At 33.6% G+C, this 15,486-nt stretch overlaps 1 protein-coding gene across 3 annotated transcripts in view; it reads left to right on the top strand.

The window, feature by feature from the left end:
• KIAA0825 (KIAA0825 ortholog) overlaps window positions 1-15,486 on the top strand; it is a 352,861-nt gene that overhangs the window by 99,843 nt on the left and 237,532 nt on the right. For all 3 annotated transcript variants that reach the window (XM_031448262.2, XM_031448256.2, XM_064482439.1), the window contains 5 exons: window positions 1,449-1,676; window positions 2,913-3,178; window positions 4,551-4,701; window positions 8,951-9,141; window positions 11,640-11,822. In XM_031448262.2, the coding sequence (XP_031304122.1) occupies window positions 1,449-1,676; window positions 2,913-3,178; window positions 4,551-4,701; window positions 8,951-9,141; window positions 11,640-11,822 (1,019 nt within the window). The remainder of the gene's footprint in view (window positions 1-1,448; window positions 1,677-2,912; window positions 3,179-4,550; window positions 4,702-8,950; window positions 9,142-11,639; window positions 11,823-15,486) is intronic.

The raw sequence follows: 15,486 nt of genomic DNA, 5'->3' as shown, positions 1-15,486 counted from the left end.
AGGACCTATGATGTTAAAGGTCCAAATAAACTCTAGAAAGGATCTTTCAATTATATCTTAATTATAAGCATAATGCGGAGGAGAGCCACTTTTTCCAATTATAGAGCCATGGTATCACAGAATTTTAGCTCTAGAAGGTGATTCATTTTTATTACTTTTCACTGCAAATACAAAAAGCATTAAAATAATGCTTAGTGGGAGCTGTATATAAGAAATTAAGCTAATCATCATAATCTCAGTAATTTTAGACTGAAAGGGACCATGGAAATCATTCAATTCAGCTCTTTAATTTTTCCAGCAAAAAATTTGGGATCCAGAAAGTAATCCAGTCAGGGATATTGAGCCTCAAGCCTTCTGAAGTTGGAGTAGGTGAATTATTGCAAACAAGATTGTATTATACTAACTACTATATATAAAATAGATAACAACAAATTTCTTCTGCATGGCACAGGGCACTGTGTTCAGTATTTTGTAGTAACTTATAATGAAATAGAATATGAAAACAAATATATGTATGTATATGTATGACTGAAACATTATGCTGTGCACCAGAAATTGACATAACATTATAAACTGACTATACTTCAATTTAAAAAAAAAAACAAAAACAGGGAAAGTTTAATCCTAAGCATAGGTTCAGCCTACTATCCATAATGACTTTATACTTTAGAGAACATTAGAGGACTTGAGGGAAATATCCATTCATGCATCTATTGTCACATGAGCCAAAGAGCAAAAGAAGAAAAGAAAAGAAAACACCACCAGCCTCCACCCCAGCCTCTCCCACACTTTACCACAGAGCAATGCAGATCATTTGAATTCTTCATTTTCTGGAACAAAAGTAGTGCTACCTACCACTTTGTGGGTGGAGAAATGAAATAAAATTCTAAAGAAATAAAAATCTAGAAACATGAAGTGGTCTATTTTCAGTGAGAAATTTCTTATTGCTATTTTTTGGCTTGTCTGAATTTCTGAGCGTGAAAAAGAAATAAAAGATTGAATATTAAATGCTGTCTTATGCTGCAATACTTGTTAACAATAAACTATAAAAAAGACTGTAAAAATCTAATTTAGACTTTATTAAATATATTGAATTTAAAGGTTGCTTTATGTGATACATAGTAAGTGTAACTTTCAGCTCTCATAAAGATGGTTTTATTGAACTATATTTAAGAGATTAAACTTTGAAAAAAACCCATTTTTGATTAAATCCACTGATGAATTAAAATGAAATGTCAGTATATTACTGTGTGTAAAGAATGCACATGTTTTTGTATATTGCTTTATTCACTGGGTAATATTTTTAGGTTATAAGAATGGCTTTTACCATTTATCAAAGAATACCTATATTCACCATGCTGAATAAAAATAATACTTTTATATCTATAACAACAGAAACACATTGTTGAGTTAAAATTAATATGACTTCATATAAATTTATATTTCAGATTACTTTACTAGATTTTGGCTGGAGAAATGCATTTAAAGAAGTGTCTCTTCCTCTGGCACATTGTATAACAACAGCGGTTGAAGATTTTTCCACAAAAATTCTCCAGCAGGAACAGAATGAAAGGTCTTCAACTATAAGCTACACTTTGACCCTTGTAAATGCCCAACAAGTTTGGCAAGATGGCCAAGTGGTTCCTGAGGAAGACCAACCAAAGAAAATTGCAAAGGCAAGTATCAAATGAAATACTTTCAAATTAGATTGGCGTAATTAGATTTTTTTTTCCCTTAATGTAAGACATTGGAAAATGAATCAGTAGAAAAATGGCAGAGTCTCTTGGCAAACACTTGGCACCTGATCCCACACCAGATTTCTTGTCTGGTATCCATAGGCCTCTGTGCAAGCAAAAAGGACTTAAGCCTGCTGCCAACTTTGTGCTCCATGAATACGAGACAACTAAAGAAGGGGCCTCTGTGACTTCCTGGGGAGCTAGGGAACTATTTGGATTGTACCTTTGAATGACTCCAGGAGAAATTTAGGAGGTTGAAGGAGTTACTTAATGTCTTTTATTGGTTTGGGCAACTTTTAAAATCTTAATTTACACCTTAATGAACATTCTCTTCCATTAGCATTAGTCTTACAGTTGTGTTTTGAGTCACAGAACATACTGAGAAAATAGGAAGTAACTATGGAAATAGAGAAATATAGTTACTCTATTAAGTCTACAGTGAGTCCAGCAACCTACAATTGAAATGTTTTTGAAAGAGAGTTCAACTTAAAGGTAGCCTCTTTATTTTGCTACTGCCTCTCTGAGGCCCCAGATCATTCCCCAGGGAACTCTGTTTGCCAATCTGGAGTGGAGGCCAGTTGCACCTTCCCATTCATCCATCACTCCTCCTTTGCTGTTAAAAACGAGTAAATGCATAATAACTAGTGAAAAGGAAAGTACATCACTTCTGAAAGTTGCTGACTCCTTACCAATAAGAAGATGCTATGTGAGATTGTTTCTGATGCTATTAGATTATTTCAATTAAACTGATACAGCCTTATTTATTTATATGTGGTGATTAGTTAAAAAGAAAACTTCTATGAAAATGTATCAAAAAAACCAGAGAATAAGTTAAAAATAATGCAATCATATTAATATCAAGGATACATTTTTCCTGAAGTCTATTAACTACAAATAAAAGCATTGCCATGTCAAGCTATTTTTTGAGTTTTTCATAGTGTCTGTCTGGTAAACAAACCTTGAAGGTGATGTAGACAGAAGCATCATTTTGGTATTTTCTTATTTGGCACAAAACATTTAACTTTCTACAACTGAGAAATCAATTATTATAAAGTTATGTCATTATACTTACGTTTGATGCCAAATTCATTATTTTGGAATTTAGCTTTCCTATATATAAATTACATGGCACTGTCAAAATGCAAATAACTCAGTGCTACATTTATTTCTCCCTAGTTTTGCTCTGACATCATGGAAAAGCTCGACACAATGCTTCCACTGGCTCTGGCATGCAGAGATGATTCTTTTCAGGAAATTAGAGCAAACTTTGTGGAGGCCTGTTGTAAAGTGGCAACAGCTGTCCTGGCGAGACTGCAAGAGAGGGGCAAGGAGGTTCCTTCCAAAGCACCCCTGAAAAATTTACACACACTGCTCTCCACTGCGGTATATGTCTTCCAGCATTTTATGCAGTATGATAATTTGATGAAAGAAAATGCTAAGAAGTGAGTGTCATTTAAATTAAGTCGATGGCCAAGCTTAAAGTAACATGTCATCTTTGGGTATCACAGGAGTGGAATTTTGATTATAATATTTGAGAAGGAGAAAATAATCATTAACAGGATGAACTATTTTCATTTGTCTTGACTAGGAAACGTCAAAAAGGTGGCGAATGGGATGTATTAAACCAGATACATAGATAGTAAGAAAGATAAGTATTCCCTCTAAAGGCCGACTCAGACGACCCATGCATTTCCCATTCTCTCATCTGGAGCAACGATTTTCCGCATGTTGTTATGACATGAGCAAACAAACCCTTTCCATTCTATAAGGCACATTGTACTGTCTATACTGAAAAATAAACTTGTTTTGTCACATGAAACAATATTTGTGGAAAATGCACTTCTCTTTTGTTCCTAGGCCAATTAGATGTTAGGAGCTGATAAAATAGATGTGTTTCAATGTAGTCTATTGACCAACGTAAATGTATTTCAGAACATCCACTTAGTAATAAGCTACCCTTCATATTTGAAGAGGAAGTATCTGGCAGCCTTAATTCTCATGTATTCGTCGTCCAAAAAGACCAAATGTTTTCTGGATAGAGCATAAAAATGACCAGCAGTGTTATCACATGGTCTGTCTGGCACAGCCCCTGGGAACATGTGGACCCAGCAGTCCAGTGTGAGCCCAAGAATTTAGTCTTTATTCCTTCTTCAGCCTTTGCAGTTCCTTAGTCATCAGAGAAAGTATAAGAGAGTGTGCTACAAATAGCTAAAAAAAAGTAAAATTGACTTGTTGTAAGATATAACTATGATATTTCTTTAATTCTCTTAAGGAGTCAGATGTTGTGATTCATACTTGAATTTATAAACAAAATGTGCCAGAAATCACTTTATTTCTGTTGAATATTGTAAAACAGTTTATGAGATAATTGACATCTACAAAATTACAATTTTTAAAATAAAGAGTATGTTTGTGGGACGTGTGATAGCTTTATAAAAGTTGGTTCTGACAAATGCATGTTGTTCTCTGTAGTAACGATAACTTAATGCCTAAATAATGCACTGATGTCTAATAATAGGCTTACAAAGAATACTTTTATTTTTGAATGATGTATTGACAATGCAGTTTGTCTCAAGTTGAAGTGCATATTTGTGGAATAGCAGATGTACGCTTTCAAAGGACTTGCCAAACAAAGACCAGCATTTTTTTTTTTTTTTTTCCTTTTTGGAAAGTGAATGTGGATGCAGGCTTCAGCATTAGGAGGAAATGAATGATTGATATCTAATAATCAAAACCATTTGTAGTACTGGAGATTGTTACCTCCTACTGCACAGGCCTTAAATCTCTGTCTCTTTGATCATTCCCTCTGAACAGACCCATGTTCCTGGTGCCTGTCCAACGATACCAGGAATTCATCAACACTCTACAGTTTCAGGTTACGGACTACTGCGTCAGAGTTTGTGCTACAAGCATTTTACAGGATGCTGAGAGCCACCACTGGGATGACTACAAAGCTTTTTATGAGGTGTGAAGTTAAGTTTACTATCCCTCCTTTTTACACAAATATGTTTTACTGCCTACCTGCTTTCTGGCTAATTAGAAACATGAGCTTGGCATTACTAACACACGAAGGCTGTTAGGATAATATTTTTTAAATATTGAATTTGTACTTAGAAAAACACTGTTTTTAAAAAAACCTGAAATAATTAGACATCAGAACTCTCCTTCTGCTGAAAAGTAAAAATAACTTAATTTGAGCTGCAGTGTTTCAGTGCTATATAATAAGTTGGAATATAATGTGATACAATGAAAACTCAAAGAGAAAACAATGCCAAAATACCACAACCTTGTATTTCTTTCAAAAGGACCAGTAATAGGTATCCTTGTATTTTTTTTTCTTGTTGTATACTTCCATCTGTGTTTGATAAATGTTTTTTATTAAGCAGCTGTATTCTTTATTTTTTCCGCTTATTGTATGTTCTTATGAGTGTGCTTTAACACCCATCTGATCATTTATAGCTTACCTATTTTCATTTCATGTTTTGAAATCCGAAATTTCTACTGAATTAAAGCCTAATGATTCCCAGTGCAACCAAAGCCGGGTCATTTAAAATTATTCATAATCAGGCTTCATTAGTTTCCTTTCCCCTGAATCCCATTGATTATACATAAACCACCATATTTGAAATCCCTTGAAGTAGATTTCAGGGCAGGGTGAAATATTTATCGTATCTTAATCAAAGATACGGTTTTTCAAAAGTTCATCAGGCAAGCCCAGCATCACTAGCTCTTCCAATTTACCCCATCCTCCAGACTGAAGCGTAGGATTTTTGTTTTTCTTGATTGTCCTGATCGCTATGGAGTATTAAGAAAAGCAGCGTGGAGTTTTGTTCAGTGGAGTCACTCGACACCTTCCTGACACTGAAGGTTCCCCTGGCTCCATTTATGCCTGAGGTATTTTCATACAAAATGTTGCCACAACCAAGAAGAGCAGCTAAGAAGCTCTTTTAAAGGGCTTTCCACTTTTTCTAAGACCATTTCATCTCTCCTTTAGAAGTCCTTCCCAGATACTTTTTCTTTTTGCAAGAGCATCCATGTAGGGTTTTCCAAACCTGATGTGCTTCAAACAGCTGGGAGCAGAATGAAAATGAGAAAGTGGTGTGGTGCGGCTGGAAGCCTGAGATAAGAATAAAAGTACTGGTCTTCCCCTCTCCTGGCAGCATCACAGGTCCCTTATTTGCCTGGAGGCAGAGAGGTTGGAAATGAATCCATCTCATATTTCAAACTGTTTCAATATGTCAGTATCCTAATAAGCAATTTTGTATGACATTTTCATTGAAGAACAGGTACCATCTCACTATATGTCCAACATAAGGGTATTCTGTTTCCTCTTATACAAATTGGGAGCTAGAAGAGTTGTACAGTGTAAATAATAAGTAGATGCACTGAGAACCTGTTATTGAAGTTACCAAGTATTTAAGTAAAAAAAAAACCCCAACAAATTACCATGTAACACTCAGCTCTTAGATCTTATGACAAGGCTTTTGCTGCAAAGACAGAAATAACGAGATAGCTACCCTGTGATTACATGGTACTGTAGCTTCCATATACTTACATGGTCAGTAGTTACAATTTAATTGCAGAGTTAGTGGTTGTTATTTATGCTCAGAAAAATAAAGTGATACTGCTTTTCTGTTTACCAAAAATAAGAACCTTCTAAAAATAGCACAGATTTTTAAGTTGTTTTGACAACTGGCATACCTGACATGGTTTTATCCCGTTTACTACACCCCTCTCTCCTCCTCTCTCCATTATTCCAACTGATTTGTGAAACAGGACTTGTATGTTTCTGCTACGGCTGTTTTGAGACGAGAAGAGATGAAATCTGCCTCACTGGAGGCGAAGGGTAGGATAGAGATCTCAGGGGAAGCTATCGCCATGTGCAGAGTGTAATAAAGGAAGAGTGAAAGAATTTACAAGATACCGAGCAATATTTGCTCAGGTTTTGTGATAGCAAGTGAGCCCTACATACATTATTTCTATTTCCTAAACTGTCAGGTTGAGAGAGCCAAAGAGTTCAGTATCTCTCTGATGAGGTGCTGGTCAGATGGCACAGTGGGTGTTCAAATTACATGTTTAAAATTAAGCTTTTAGTATAGTTGACATCTGCTCAATTTTAGCAACTTGTGTTTTCCAATAGTCAAAGAATAAAGAATTGTCTGTTCAGAGATAATATTGAGTGGCTTATATAATAAAGCCCAGCTGCTTGTTTCCTGATATATAATCTAAATAAAAGCTCACATCTGTTTATATTATAGTGGGTCTACAAAAATAACAGATGTTTACTAGCAGAGTACTTTGGAAATGACAACAAATAGGGAAAGAGGTCAGGAAAATAAATGAATCACATTTAGTTTAATGAGAACCCTTGTGTACATTGAAGTTATACACATTTTGAAGAGAATTATGAGAAAGATGACCAGTTTGGAATGTTTTTAAGTAAACATGAAGTTTATATTTTAAAAAGTCTTAAAAATAAGTATTTCTCATTTTTAGGAGAAGAAATCTGTGTACCTAAACTTATTTTTGTTTTCTCATTTATTGTGAAAAGGTAGCTATCAAAGAAATTGGTTTTTTAATATTTTGAAAAAGAAGAGAAATCACGTTGCCATGTTATGATAAGCACCAGTCCATCGCCATAGAGAAGGTGTAAATCATTCATACCAGGCATGGCGTCGGCTGGAATGGTTTTGCTTTAATTAACAGACAACACAGAAAATAGTATAAGAAAATCAAGCTTGAAAACTCCCTTCTTACTTGAAGAAATTTTTAAAAGCATTCTTTAGCATGGAACACATAACAGAGAAAATATAAGAAGCTGTAATTTTGCTACTTCCTCATTAATTTTGTGATTTTTCTTTTCCTTAAACAGTTTTGATGCACATCTAGTCAGAAAGTCAAAAGTGGTCAAAGTCCCTACCAGTTTGACCTTGACTCTGTCATTCTGATGCCCAAATTTCCCACCCAAAGAGCACAATTCTACTCATTTCTAAACTCCATTTGAAAGTCAATAGATAATAACCATTAATCATTATTATTACAGTGACTACAAAAGGTTTTAGTAATCAAAGAAATTACTAGGAGAATGATATATAAGGAGTATCTGCATAAGAAACTATCAACTTTAGGTGTAAGAGAACAGCAGAGTTTTTTAGGATGACATTTGTTTGAGAAATCGAAGTCATGGGCAAAGCAGGAATTTTAAGTCAAAGAGGATTACTTAGAGATAACATGGGAAGTTTTATTCATTTAACTTTTGATACAGTAACATAATCCGGATGGTGTTTGAGGAACACATTCTACTCTTCCTATTTCAAGTAATCTTTTAATCTGAGAAGAAAATGAGGTCAGACTACTAGCATACCTCCCTGAGAGCATCTTAACTAATTAATGGTTGCAAATCACTTGAGGCTGCCTTCTCATTTCTGCCTGTTCCCCTTGGCCTTGGCTGTTGGGTCTCACTCTGTGGTCAGGGAAAAGTTAGCACTGAGAAGAGATCTTGTAAGCCAGGTGGTAAGGAATGAGAATCTGGCCCTTTGAATGTATGAAGTACTAAAAAAAATCCTTAGAAATGATGATAACATCTGCCGAGGCTCTTGCAAAATCAGACTATTGTAGTATCTGTTTCTACTACTGCTATTAAAACTCTGTGGATGAAATAGCCTAATGTAATAATCGTCAATAGTTACCTACCCCCATTGTTTTCTTGCATGTTGATAAGCATACAGGATGTTTGTTTTTGCTCCTGTCATTTCATTGTAGTGTGAAATTTATATTTATAAATAAAATGATCTCAATGATGCTAGCAATCCCAGAAAAATATACACACTTAAACATTTTAAATAATTAGATTTTAATTTTAGAAGAATCAGCCCACTATCTTAAACTCACATGACTTGTTTAGCAGCTATAAAGATGATTATTTAAAAGTAAATTTTAGACTCTAGACCAGGAGTAGGTAAATCAAGGATATGCTACGTTAAATACTTGTGGTCTGGATTTGCACTAGAATATCTGGTCTCAAAATTGAAATAAAACATATGTTCTTTTGTCAATAAGGATGTTTTACATCTTGTCAAAAATCTTTCTTAGTCATCTAGTGTGTCAAACTTTCCAGCTATTTCCTTTCAGCCTGAACTAATTAGGTTCATAGGAAGCAAACTGACATTTGGGAAGATGTGATTCTCTTGTTTAACGTGTGGTGGTTTTGCCAGGGGGAAAGATGCTCCTTCTCGCTCCAGATGTGGCATTATTTCTTGTGGGCTCTTCATCACGATCTCTGGACCATTCTGCCCCCCAAGTTAGCCCAGGAGATTCTCACAGAAGTGCTGGAGAAATCTTTGGGTCTCCTGGCTGCCAGATATGCTCGGGCCCATCCCAGTTATAAGAGAACTCCACAGATAAGGTAATTGAAGGTGTGAAAAGCATTGCTTTTCAAGAAAACTTTTCCATCGGTTGTTTAAAGGAGAATTAATTCTGGATCTCATGACAAAACTCATTGTATATTTAACATGTTTCTAACATCTGAAAGGAAATCATATTCAATTCTCCTGAGATACTTTAAGTGGAAATGTGGAACTCAAATCAAAATAGCTTTGCTCTTTTCTTCTTAAAATTGTATATAGAACTCACTTGTTTCTAAAAAGTGAGTCAAAATGTATTACAATCTAGGACATAGATGTACAAAGGTTAATAAATAAGATAAAGAGGGAAAATTAAGGTCCTAAAATGGAGAAGAAAGCAGTGCTGCTGTGATGAAGTAATTTGACTTTGAGATTCTAGGCAACTGGGGATTGTTTTTGGTGTTTTTTTTTTTTTAAGCCTTTAAATAGTGTAGTTAATCTTCATTAAGGAAACGCTTTTGTCTAATCATTTTTCTCTTAATATATTCTAATTATTTCTTTCCTCTTTTCCTTTTTTTTTTTTCCTCTTTTCTTTTCATAATGTATCACTAAAAGCCAGTTCAACAAAATGAAATCATAGAAAATGAGGAGCACCAGTCACTGGGTCTTAAATGAAAGACTGAATTGTAGTCCAATTCTATGGGTTATCTAGGCAATGAATATTACAAAAATGTGCTTACGTGATAGCAATGTTCTGTACAAAGTGAAGACTTTTGTTTTACAAATATTCTGACTAATGAGATTAAGACCTGTCTTTTAGGTGTAATTTTTTTTTTTCAAATATATGTTAAGAGGAACCTAAAGACATTGGAGGCTTTTTTTTTTTTTTTTCCTCCAGTAGAAATCATTTCCTGATCACATTCTTGTAAAGCATGCTGCATTTGAAGGGCATTTAGGTCCTGCTACAGTGTTCCATAAATATGGTATTTTGCACAGGCTGTTTTGAATTACTGACCAAGTGATTTTTTTTTAAAATACTGAACTCTGAATAATGGATGGAAATTCCTTTTGAGAGCAAAGAATACCTTCATTCTTTTCCTCACATAGCTTAAATCACTTTTGACTCAGAAGTGGCAAGTTATTGTGAGATGTTTATGAAATCAGATTTACTATTAGCTCATGAAATAGGTAGTATATTTAATTAATTAACCGTACTATAGAGACGTTTGGTTTCTCTTTTCTGAGTGGTTACATTAAAATGCCATGCAAAGTTAGAGTTATCTCTTCTCGTTTTTATAAGTGAAATAAATATTTTTATTTGAATGGTTAATTCTAAACCATCATTACTGTGGAAATCAGATTTCCTATGCATGTTTGTGTTTGTGTCTGTGTGTATACGTATATCTTGGATTTGCAATTGTTTAATTAGCAATGAGAGTAAGTGGATGCAGACTACAGTTAAACCTTCCTAAGGGTGATTATTGATGCTTTTAGTATCCTAATAATTTCCAACTGTCGTATAACCGAAACCATGTATATGATTTATATGTAATGTAAGTCATATATTATTAATCTATGTATAAATGGATTATATATAATACAGTTGAGGTCAAAATATCGTTTTAAAAGATCCTAAAACTTACTTGTTTCTTATCACTTCTAAATTGTCTCTTCTATTTCTTCAATCCTCAATTTAAAAGAAAAAAAAAAAGGAAGTTAACTGAGGTCTATACAGTTTAGTCAGTTACCAAAATCATCTTTAAACAGATCTTTAGATCTCTTTTAAAACTCAGGAAAGATAGAAACAAAGAAATAAATTTATGAATAAGATAAATAATATAGCATATTTTCCACAAATATATTTAATATTAGAAATTTCTGAAACTATAAGCTTTTCCATTTGTGCTTCTGTTGTCATTTTTTTCCTCATCTCCCACTTGCTGGGAGAACATGTTGCCCAATCTTGTAACTTTCCTTTGACAGCTTGTACTTGGATGGGGAGAATTGTTCTGCTATCATATTTTTATCTGTCATACATACGTGGATAATGGCAAATTTTCTTTTAATCTGACTTTTCTTTTGCTGAATATAGTTTCAAGGAAAGTCTCTTGAGCTTCTTGGGCAGTATATGGATAATGCAAAATAAACTTTTTTTTTTAAAGCACTCCTGAAACACTTTACTACCATAGCCATCACCATCTCTAAAGATAATGATATTTTAGGTCATTTAACACTTGGACACTCAAAAGCTATCTTTGAGGGGTTTTTTGGGGGGGGGGTGTAATTAGGTTTATTTGTTTATTTTTAGAGAAGGTACTGGGGATTGAACCTAGGACATCCTGCATGCTAAGCATGTGCTCTACCACTGAACTATACCTTCCCCCTCAAAAGCATCTTTGATGCTTTCTATCTGTCTTTGACCTCTGAAGCTCTGGTACCTGAACAGATATTTCTATTCTTACATATGTTTAATATATAATAGATGTGGATGATCGTGTGTATATGCCAGGCTGAAAAATGATTTTGTTTAACATAATTTTCTCCTTTTTCTTTCCAACAGACTTGATGTCACAACAATTTTAATATGCACTGAGAACATGTTATGGTCAGTTTGCACATCTGTACAGACGCTTTTGAATCCCCATGAGTATGTGGATGATAAAATTTTTAAAATCCATACCCATTGTAATAATCTGTTCACAACATTAGTCATCTTGACTTCACCATTAACTGAATTATACAAGTAAGTAGCAAATACATTTTCTTTTTAGCTATTATTATATATAAAGTAGTGTGATTTAACAAATTATTTGCTCTAATAAAATTTTCTTAAAATGATTCTAAAATATTCTCAAATCTGGAAGAGATCTACTGGTTCCATACTTTGAGTTAATCTGCCATAGATTTGCATTTTTATCATTAGATTTTAGTGTCTGAATTAGTAATAGCAAGTGGAAACAAGAATAAGCAATTACATTTTTTAAATGTTGAAATATTTTACTTAGCTAAATAAATAAGGTTTAGGGAAATTTAAAAATTTGAGCTACTTTTCTGGTTTATTTCATTCAAATTTATAATATTATGAAAGAGGTTAGAGTAGATCATATAAAACATTAATACAATTTTGTTTAAACTCTCCTCGAAAATAATCACTTTATCTGAAAGACTAGATAATTGCATATTCTTAGTTTCTTGAATAGTATAAATTATGCATATTTCTATTTCTTAGGATAAATTAGGTAAAATATTTGTTTCTGTATCTTTCTGGTAAAGGCAATATATAAATCTTGATGTTCAGTAAATTTTGAGACTTTTGATTTAGAAATTCTAAGAGTAATTAACTTTGATTTCAATTTCCCTATAATTTTTACCCACTCTTTGACTTTCAACAAACGCATTGTTCACAGATTATTTCTTCTGGCAAACCTGCTGTTGAAAACTAATTTTAGAAATGGAGAATTCTTTCAGAAAGGGAAAGAAGTAGTAAGATAAATTGCTGCAAATTTGGGATTATATGCATAATGGTGCATAATCGTAAAAAGCTCAAGGTCTGAAACCCATAATAAATCCTGGTAAACTAAACTGATTCTACCGTAAATGAAAAAATTACTGTGCTCTTAGTTCACTGGGTCATTTCATCTAAGGGGAAGGCCCTGTGAAAATCAGGAACAAAGTTGACAAATTTCTTGGATTGGTCATGGTGAGCAATATTGAATTTCATGGTTTGTCACAGATGAATAGAAAAATTTTAACCCCCAATGCATTTATAAAACAAATAAATTATTATCAAAGATTGCATATTTTAATAATAATAATGTAACATACATTCATTATTATTATTAACCTGTGGCCTTTTGATACATATTTAAACAACTATGCAAGTACTCAAATCTCTGTGATTTGTATGTAACCTCATTCAACAAATTTAAATTGCTAATTTCAACCAGGATTGCAGAACGTTTTATACCAAGCACTGTCTCTGGTTTTTCTTAATACAAAACATAGGTAGCTGTGTTGCTTTGAAGCATGAACAAAAGTCTGTGTATACTTTAATTTTTTCTATTATTTCTCAGATCATAAATGTTTTTACAAATTTTATCCATTCATGTTGATATAAAATTTATGATTGTTTCCCCAACGTGTAAATCTAATCTTTAAAATATATTTGCTTTGTATTGACAAAGGAAATCTACAGGGCAATGTGTTCCTCAGCAAAAAGGAAAAAAAAAATGTGTATGTGTTGCAAGAACCCTATTGATTTACTCAGTTGCTTTTCCCAGCCAGGATGTGAAGTTGTCATATTAGTAGTATTTTTTTTTTAAATTGTATCACTTTCTTACATTTAAAAATTATTATGCTTTGGGGAACTGGTGAAAAGTAGCAATCAGATGTTGATAGTATTGAATTTTTATAAACCGTACCTGACGTTTGTCACTCTGTGGGATATGCCTTTTTTGAAGGCAACTGCCTTAATTCCAAGTAGTTTTGACAGGTAAACTGAATGTATTTTCCTTTCTGAGCTTAGCATAGGACCACTAAATCCCAGAGGAGGAATATGATTTTTAAATCTTTTCAGAAAGAATGAAACCTGTTTGCAAAAATCTGTGTTCTTTTTAAACTCTTCCTTTGTAGATTTCTGTTAGAATATTGTAAAAGGAGTACTTTAGGTTTGTCCTCCTGGGAAAGAGACCTGCTGAAACATAAAATATTCACCTTTTATTTTTCAAGATGCTTATTGCTTGTAGTTCTTTTGTAAAGACAGTTAAATGGCATATCCAGACAAGTAGTCAATGCTCATTCATATACATACCCAGAGAGTGGTTTCATGTATTGTGTTTCAGAGAGTGGTTTCATGTATTGTGTTTTGCTTGCATAGAATTTTAGTTTTAGTTTGTGTATAGCAAATTAAAAATTAATTCTTAGAGTTTTAGGTAAATGCAGTTTAGTTTCGATTCAACAAATGTTGCCTCCCTCAGCCCTATGATTATGCACCAGGATTAAACACAAAGGATGCAGCAGTGAGCAAGATGAAATATTCCCATTCAAGTAATTTAGGGATGTCTAATAAAATACTTAATGTTAAAATTAAATGTTACTTTATTTCCAGAGTGTTTCAGTGTGTCCTATGAAAACTAAAAGTGGGAACTTTTTGAAAGTTGAGTGCCCCCAGTGTTACATGATTTAATAAAATGGAAGAATGATGTTCACTACAAGTACCAAGGTACCAGGGAAAGGCTAGAGTCATCAGAAATAGGCCAGAATGTTGAGCACTATACCAAGGAGCAACAGGCCTATCTTAGGGTTCACTTGGTATCATTCTTACAGCTTTGAATCACTAAATTCCAAGGTATTTCAATGCTTTGTCTGTAGTTTTGTTTCAAACTAAAGCTAGATGTTTTAAGGTTATGGTCTAAGCCTGTTTATTTCTTTATTTATTTGAAATTCTTTTACTGTCCCTCACAAAATAGAAAAGGTTGGACTAAAACTTTGTTTTTCATACTTCAAGGATGTCTGGCCTGCTTGAAACAGGTAGTTCCTCAAAGTGTTAAGCACAGGGTGTGCTTATGTATGATGCTCAGGAGAGAGGAGAGAGGACATGTGACACAGTAATTTGACTCCCAGATATGTAAAAAAAAGAAAGGCAAATGTATTGTCCGTTCAATGATTTGTACACAAGTGTTTATAGCAGCATTCTTCATATTGGCACAAACTGAAAACAGAACCCAGGTATGCATCTGCTGGTCAATAGATCAACCAAATGTGGCATGTTCATACAGTAGAATATTATTCAGCCATAAAAAGAAGGGAAACTGGATAGATGCTACAGCAGGGATGAACCTCAAAACCATTATGCTAAGTGGAAAAAAACAGATGTAGAGAGCACATATTGTATGACTCAGTCTATTAGAAACTTCCAGAATGAGCAAATCCATAGACACAAGGTAGATTAGTGGTTGTGAGGGACTGGGCGGAGGGGAGGACAGGTAGTACCTGCTAATGGGTACAGGGTTTCTTTTGAGGCTAATGAAAATGTTATAAAATTAGATAGTGGTGAAAGTTACACAACTCTGTGAATACAGTAAATAATCATTTAGTTGTATACTTAAAATGAGTAAATTTTGTGGTATGTGAATTATATATTTCAATATAACTGTTAAAAATGAATACAGACTGGATGGAAATAAAGATTAAAATATTTAAAATGTGAAAAAAAAAGAAGAAAAGAAAAAGTATCTGGTAGAATGCAACAGATCCAGAAAACAGTTAGTGGTCTTGGCCCTTTTGTTTCGATTAAATAACTCCCTTTGTCCCCTTCCCTCTAAATATTGTTTTTGAGGGAAATCTCTGCTTAAAAAAACCCCACTACACTCAAAATGCTTTATGTGGGGTCATAATAAGTTAAAACA

This window comes from Camelus dromedarius, chromosome 3 (genome assembly GCF_036321535.1).
Source record: "Camelus dromedarius isolate mCamDro1 chromosome 3, mCamDro1.pat, whole genome shotgun sequence".
Taxonomy (NCBI): Eukaryota; Metazoa; Chordata; class Mammalia; order Artiodactyla; family Camelidae; genus Camelus; species Camelus dromedarius.
Note: the sequence above shows the minus strand (reverse complement) of the source record. Positions and strands in the feature narration are given on the sequence as shown.